The sequence below is a fragment of the Glycine soja genome, chromosome 12 (genome assembly GCF_004193775.1).
Source record: "Glycine soja cultivar W05 chromosome 12, ASM419377v2, whole genome shotgun sequence".
In the NCBI taxonomy this organism is placed as follows: Eukaryota; Viridiplantae; Streptophyta; class Magnoliopsida; order Fabales; family Fabaceae; genus Glycine; species Glycine soja.
The window spans coordinates 21723556-21731450 of record NC_041013.1 but is presented as its reverse complement, the minus strand read 5'-3'; the positions used below and the strand labels follow the sequence as shown (position 1 = coordinate 21731450).

At 30.7% G+C, this 7895-nt stretch overlaps 1 protein-coding gene across 1 annotated transcript; it reads left to right on the top strand.

Annotated features, from left to right (window-relative positions):
- The first annotated feature begins 284 nt into the window (after nucleotides 1-284).
- Nucleotides 285-3423, top strand: LOC114377970 (cell division control protein 2 homolog). Its single transcript, XM_028336462.1, has 8 exons — nucleotides 285-805; nucleotides 1259-1379; nucleotides 1753-1926; nucleotides 2284-2453; nucleotides 2556-2646; nucleotides 2757-2810; nucleotides 2952-3043; nucleotides 3123-3423. The coding sequence occupies exons 1-7, from the start codon at nucleotides 453-455 to the stop codon at nucleotides 3027-3029; spliced, it is 1041 nt and encodes a 346-aa protein (XP_028192263.1). The 5' UTR covers nucleotides 285-452; the 3' UTR covers nucleotides 3030-3043; nucleotides 3123-3423.
- The last annotated feature ends 4472 nt before the right edge of the window (nucleotides 3424-7895 follow it).

Sequence of the window (7895 nt, the reverse complement as noted above, 5' to 3'; positions counted from 1 at the left end):
CAAAACTTAACAGCTTACTTAGCTGGTCCCCGATCAGAGATATTTCTCCATAATTTTCCCTACTTTTTCCTCAGGGAAAACGAATCACCACCGTCCATCCTCATACACCACCTATATAATATTCTTTCCTTCCTCAATCCTTTTCATTACAAGCTGACGTGGAGGTAGTTGAGACAGTTATCAACCACTCTTTTTTTTGGCGCGAAATACCGTTTTAGCTCAAAACATCTTGTATATAAATCAATCACAGAATCTAAAATCTCAAATTCAACGAATTCATTCAATCTCTTCATTCTGCAAACCCTCTCTCACACTTTCTTTGGTTCTCTTTGCGACGGCGAGTCCAGTGAAGATTAACCTGAAAATTAAGAGCAGTAAACCCAAACTAACGGTTCGAGACCTGTAAACTCTTTCACATTCAAATTCTAATTAATATCTTGCTTGAGTTTCACATGACTGATAATACATCTCTTTCTGATATAATTAATCCAGCTATCTTTTTTCTGTTTGTTTTCGCTGAATCTTCTTTAAGAATTAAACGGATTAATCATTTGTTAATTTGTACGTGTGTGTGTACGAGAAAACTAGCAGCAACGCCTCGCCAGATGCTAACGCTGAGGGAGAAGTACTATGATTTCGACCAGATTTCCAGTAAGGTTTTCAAGTGCAGGCGTGATGATCAGTTTTTCACCATGAAAATTGTCTCCATTCTGAACGAAGAAAACCAAGCGAACAACGGGGTTCCGTACTGGATTATAAGAGAAATCTCTATTCTCAAAGAGCTGGACCACATCAACATTGTGAGGTTGTTAACACTTCTCCCATGTGCTCCATCTGATTCTTTTTTTGAAAATTTCATTTTTAGTGAATAGTTTCCCTACAGACTTTGAATTGTTATTATGCTGGTTGTTCATGATTTAATACAGAAGAAATGAAGAATCTTGAAAATTTTCGAAACAAATTCCATCGTTTATTGTGTTTGGTTCTGTACCAAGATTTTAAAAACACGGTTTTCAACTACAATTTCGGTTGTGTCATCAAGGTTTTTACCCTCTTCGCAACTATAATTGTAGTCGAATTAGTAACAATTGTCTGTAATTTCGGTTGTGTCATCAAGGTTGGACTTTGATCAGAGTAGCTTTTTATGTTAATTAATTACTGAGATTTATAAATTTTTATCATCTATTTAATTTATTATTTAATCTAGAGAAGTGAATTTTATGATGAAGTATATTGATTGATTATGTTTGCTGATCAGGTTGATCGATGTGATGACCGATGGGCCCGACCTGTTTCTTGTTTTTGAGTATCTTGACAATGAATTCCAAGCTGATTTCCTGAAAAATCCAAAGATGTTTATGTACCCACAAATGAAAAAAGTAAGTGAAGCTTTTGTGAACTATTTTGAGTAGTTACCTGAAATTTTGTAAGTCTTTTTGTGAATGTAATAAAATTTGTGTTTACAGTTAATTTTCATCAACAGGGCGTATCCTAGTTTATTTTGCTTCTTTTATAAGATCATTTTATTTTTCTTGTTCATAGTGGGTGACGTGTGGTGTGCATTAGCAAATTAGTCTCATAAAGTGAGGAAAAGAAGAAAAAATTTAAAAATGTTTTAGAATTATATATTGAAGGGTGGTGGTACATTACATTGAAAACTAAGTACCGCCACATCAATTTCTGTAGATGGTGGATCTGATTCATGGTCACTTTGCTACTTAATTTATTATATTCACTTTCTTATCCTTGCAGGAGTTTCTTTATCAAATTCTCAATACAGTTGCGTATCTGCATGCTCGTAAAATTCTTCTCAGAGATTTGAGACCTGAGAATATTCTGGTTAATGTCAGAACCCAAGTTCTGAAGATTGCACTCTTTGGGGCAGCCAGAACATTTGAAGCTCCTCTTGAGGCTTACTCTAGCAGTGTATGACGCTTCCGTAATTTTATTTACTGTAAAACAGAACCTGCAAACATTACATATCAAAATACATGTAGCGATATGAGCTTTGAATTTGAGAAGTGCTGGCAACATACTTTTTAACACACTTCTTCTAACACACACTTTATTGTTGGTTAAAATTTATTGAAAACTATAAAATTAAAGAGAGATTCATTAGATAAGATGTGAGATCCATAATTTTGTCTAATTTTCAAGAAATTTCAACCAATAAGAGAGTGCTCAAAAGAGTATGTGAAGTGTGCATTTAAAAGTGTCACAGAATGTGTTGTTATCACTTGGTAAGTTTAAATCATTTTTTACCATTTTCTTTTATATTTTCAGGTGGGTTGTCTTTCTTATAGGTCACCTGAAGTCTTGTTTCAGTTTGGCTGCGAGAAATACTCAACTCCAAATGATGTCTGGGCCGTGGGTTGTATATTTGGCGAGATGCTTCTTCACCGGCCTCTATTCTCTGGTCCAAGTGATGTGGAGCTGCTGGATGAGATATTTACGTAATGTTCATGAAAAGCTAATACAACAATTATTTGTATGATTTATCAGTGCTCATAATGCAACTCAACTAGTTAATTGGATATATTTTATATGCGAATTAGCTTGCTTGGTACCCCAACAGAAGAAACCTGGCCTGGAGTGACTTCTATATGCGGAACCTGTGCTTTAATGGGACCTCCACAACAGCCCAAGGTACCCCATGTTCTGTGGTTAATTTATTTGATCAATTCTTGTTTCATTTTGAAAATATTGGTGATCTGGCCAATAAGCCATGTGTGGTAACTAACTGTTGGATTCTGTAGGACCTGGCAAAAGAGTTTCCAATGCTCAATCCAGATGGTCTTGATCTACTCTCCGTAAGTTATTTTGATAACCTATACTATATACTACTACTTGTTACTGCATTATAATTTTGTTTATTATTATTATGCTGCGTGTATAATTTATCTAAATCTAATGTCATGTATTTAAAGTTTATTTATGCCTATGTTGGTCAGAAAATGCTTTGCCTTTGTCCAAATTATAGAATTTCAGCTGAAGATGCTGTTAAGCACCCATATTTCAAAGGAGTATGAAAGAAATTAAGAAGGTAAAGTTGGTATCGGTTCAGCTATCCATTATCATTGTTCTCTCCCTCTCCTCTAATGAACATCTAACGTTTCCTGTAGTGTGATGACACTATTACGTGCACACTATATTTTCAATGAACTAGACTATCGGAGCAAGAGAAGAGGACATGAAGGTCAATTATTCTTGGATTTGATGACTCTTAATTAAATTTGTCAACAATACTAACAAATTTCTGGCTTTCTATGTTCGCACCTAGCTCGGTCGATAGACAAATAAATGTTCTTTTTTTCCTATGGTGATTGCGCCTTACCAGTTGCCACTTCTGAAGTAAAATAAACTGTAGTGACGACTTGCGATTAATTTCATGAAATCCTGCTTGTGAGTAGTTGAGATTTACAATGATTGTCTTACCTTTCTTTCTTTTGTCTTCTCGCATAATCAAATAAATGTGTTTATAAATTTTCACTAAGAAGATCTCGAGCTTCCACAGCTCGAATGCTCTTCGGAGGATACACAATCTATAGAATTTGGGTTTAGACTTAATTTCAAAATCTAATTGAAGATGACCCCTCACTTATATTTTTACCATCCTACTAGTTGATGTCACCCCTCAAGTCAAGAACTCGACATCTCAAATATAAATTGCGTAGGATTAAACATCAGTGAGTGGTTCAATATCAGTCTGATAGCATGTGATCTGATAAGTCCAACAATCGCTATTTTTCTAATGTCATTAAAATTCAGATTTAGGTTTTACTCAATTCCAAAGCTGGTGAGGTAAAAATTGTTCCCATTTATATTTCGGCCATATATCAAGTAGTCTACGCGTTATTCCTGAACAATGTCTATAATTCACTACTAAAAAAATAACCTTTTACGACACCTGTTTTACGACAGGTATATAGGAAACCGACTTAGAAAGTGATACGATGACATCTCTGTAATTATTATAATAAAAATGCATTTTATGACGCACATTTTAAGACGGTTATTGAAACCTCCTTGGAATGTTATATGTAATAAACTTTATGACGAGTTTTAGTAAAAAACCATCCTAATTCAGAAAAAAAAAACGTACTCCCTCCTTCTCGCATTCAAGCCCCAGCCACTTCCTTATTCTTCCATTGAACCCTAGCCACTTTGACATTCAACCAATGTACCCTTTCTTCCTTGTTCTTCCATTGAACCCGACGAGGTGGACGACTTCACTATTACAAAAAACAGTTTTAATATCGACTTATTAATATCGGTTTTGTCCAAAACCGATGTTAAGTTAAACGCGGTGGCATATTTGTAAATAAAGTATCCTTCTTAACATCGGTTTTCCAAAAAACCGATGTTAATATAATTTTTTTTTAATTATTTATATATTTTAAAAAAAATCATATATTGCGTTATTAATTATATTTTAATTAAAAAAATAAAATAATTAATAAACAATAATAAATTCAAAAGGTAAGAATTTAAAAATTAAACTAAATTTTTAAAATGAATTTTGGAATTTTAATTTTATTATTTCATGATTATCATTTAAATATAACTCACATTTATATAAATTATTTGATATTAGTTAATTTGAAAATATAAAAAAACTGTTTTTAATAATAGAGTTTAACTTTTATAGAATTTTTATAGAATGTTGGTAAAAGCAATTATATCATAAAAACATTTAAATCTTTTATTAATATATTTTTATTTAATTATTATAAAAGTAAAAAAATTAGTTTTTTTCTTCTTAAAGGTAAATGGAGAATATTGTTTAAAAATTCTATGAAATCCTACTATGTTTATATAATCGTATTACCTTTAAATTTAAGGTAAATTAAAATATTTGTATATATTAATTTGATTTATTGAAAATATATGTTACAGTGGTTTAATTTAAATAATTATAGTTATCTCATATATTTGTAGGATTTAAAAAAAAATGATATTTTCATTATTTTTAAACAAATTTTTCAGAACAAAAATAAAAATATTTTCATGACACAAAAATTATGTTTTAAGTCTTTAAATTTAGAGTTAATTATAATCCACTTGTAATTTATTTTTATTACATTTGTCATTTTTTATTATTTTTAACCTCATTTGTTAATTATGTGAATTTTTTGTTAATAAATTTAATAAAAAAATTATTTAGGAAAGAAGAAGAAGAATTTTTTTTTTGTTATAGAATGTTTTACCATCATTTTTAAATATTCGTGACATGAGTTATTTTATAAGAGAAAAATTTAAAAATTATTATTAGTCGAAATAAAATAAGATTGTAGAATCACTATACAAATATTATCTTATATTTTTATTCTTTATTTATTTTTTATAGTAATAATTAAATTTGAATACCACAAATATATCTAGGCTCGGGTATAAGTTTAAGAATATATTAAAAAATTACACTCCTTACCTAAGAAATCTTTTTATTTAGCCTTTATTTTTGTTAACTTACAATATTTTACTGTGTCTTAAATCTTAATCTATATCTATCTAGGCACGGCACTGCACGAGTGGAGCCTAAAAAGCTTTATTATATTAACATTAAACAGAACAGGGACAAACTAGAAAGGGGGTTTGTTTCACTTCAGATTTGGTTAATTAGGGTTCCGTTGGCGAGAGCTAAGAACGAAGGAAGTCAAAGTAGTAAAACTCAATCAAAGACCCTCACTCTCAGCCCACTCTTCACGTAAGTGTCACCAACACATATGTGCTCTGCATCTTGAATTGCTAATGCTATTTTTCTTAGAGGGTGGATAAGGATAATTTGTATGCCATTGTGAATTGGTATTCATTTCCCTGTGTATTGTCTCAAACCAAGGAAAAAGTTAAGAGTAAAATTTAATTTTATTGAGTTTTGATTTTGTTCTCACATGGTTGGGTCAGATAAACTAAACTAATTTGATATGACATGTCCGCAATTAGTGGCTTTTATCAGGTTTAGTGGTGTGTAGCTTTGGGTGCCTTTCATACGTGGTGGGTTAGTGCAGGGGGGTAGGGGTTTATTTTATTGCTACTAGTTGGAACATGATTGGTGGACTTTCTAAGGGTCCAGTGGAAGTTTTCTAAGCATTTCTGAAAGTTACAAGATATATATATATATATATATATATATATATATATATATATATATAATGAAATGGCTGGGCTAATTAATGTTTATAAAATACTCCTGGCCACTTGAAAGAAGCAATATTTTGACACCCAAAAGCATAGCACGAATGAGATATGCTACCACTGTTTTTATTTAAGTTTTCATTTAGGAGGAATAAGATAAAAGAATAACATGATTAATAAGACATGCATGAAGGATAAGTCTTGTAGTCATGACATTGTCATCGCAAACAGACAACTAGAAGACCATTTATGGAGATATTAATTGATTTTCCATGTGAAGTTAGTGGCATTTGAATTTGGAAATAATAGCCTGGATGGGGATGGGGAGACTGCAGGAGGTGACATTATTATGATACAACCAAATGTGACTTTTTGATGATACTTCATAGCATAGGATCTCCATCATTCAATGTGGCCATAATTGGCAATTTGGATGGAGCACTTTCTACTCAAATAGAGAGGGAATTTTTTTTCTTTCTTTTAATGCGCTATGTACTAAATTTCTAAGTGATTGGAGCATTTAGATTATTAGAGTATTTGATGTCTAATAACGAAAGTATATAGTAAAGACTTTAGTTCTTACTTAAAAAAATGTCATACTAATGAAAACTGTTAATTGTTAAAAAAATGTTAAAGTTTTTTATTTAACAAAAATTAACTAGTGTGTTTGGAACTCAGTTAAGTTCAACTAATGGTTTAAGGTAAAAAAAAAAAAACTTTTGAGATAGAAGTAATTTTATTAAAGAATTAGAACTTTTATTTTTATTTATTAGATTAATATTAAAACGCCCAATATTTCTAACTTCAATCAAAACATGCACTAATTCATCTCTTACCCTCCTTTTATCTTTGTTGCTTCGTATAACGGGATTTTTTATTTATAAGTCTCTAAATGGATTTCTAAAAGCACCCTTGGTATGGACATTATAAGTTTACACTATCATTGAAATACATTATACTGATAATATAATGCATTTCGTAATATATATTAATCATCATTAATATGATACATCTTATTATCAATATAAATTTAGTAATTATATTAATGTACGAAAACTTTAGTGTCTTACTCTTATGATAAGTTTGGTTGGATGAAAAAAAAAGTGAAAGAAGGAAAAATTTGAAATTGAAATTAAAAAAAAATAAAAGAGAACAAAATTTTAATTTTTTTTAGATATCATATTTTAATTTACTAAAATGGATTGCAACACCGTAACCAACTACCACACACATGATGTCAGGACTCAAAGTTCACTTAAGTAGGTATTTATAGATTTTATTAAATATGAATTATATCCTTAGCAACTAAACTAACTTTGAGTAGCAATTACATGAGTCGATACTATAGAGTTTTGCTTATGAGTGTAGCATTCATATTGATATTTGTTTTTCGGAATGAAGATTGATGTAGGTGTTCATTCAATTATTTCTTTAATTCTTGCTTTCATTTTGGATCGTGCTGCTCATCATCACAGGTACAAATGTTTGTTACCAATGAATATTTTTATTACGTGTTCACTGACATTAATGACAATTGATATATGCTATACAAATTGTGTTCATGATGAGTGAACCTTAGAATCCCGTTTGAGATTGGATGCAATGATTCTTGCGGACAGTTTGCATTAATCATTGTATTCAATCTTGAATTGTCCGTTTGGACAGTTTGGGGAGACTGATATTTTTATGATAGATTCATGTGTTAAGGTTAAAATTATTTTGTTTAATTTGATGAAATTTCGGTAATTGATCGAGGCCGTACC

What these genes read in the sequence shown, in the direction of transcription:
- LOC114377970 (XM_028336462.1), top strand. Translation starts at nt 453, where the DNA reads ATGACTGATAATACATCTCTTTCTGATATAATTAATCCAGCTATCTTT. An exon ending in TGTACCCACAAATGAAAAAA is followed by an intron (nt 1,380 to 1,752) that starts GTAAGTGAAGCT and finishes TTATCCTTGCAG; the next exon opens with GAGTTTCTTTATCAAATTCT. An exon ending in TTGAGGCTTACTCTAGCAGT is followed by an intron (nt 1,927 to 2,283) that starts GTATGACGCTTC and finishes TTATATTTTCAG; the next exon opens with GTGGGTTGTCTTTCTTATAG.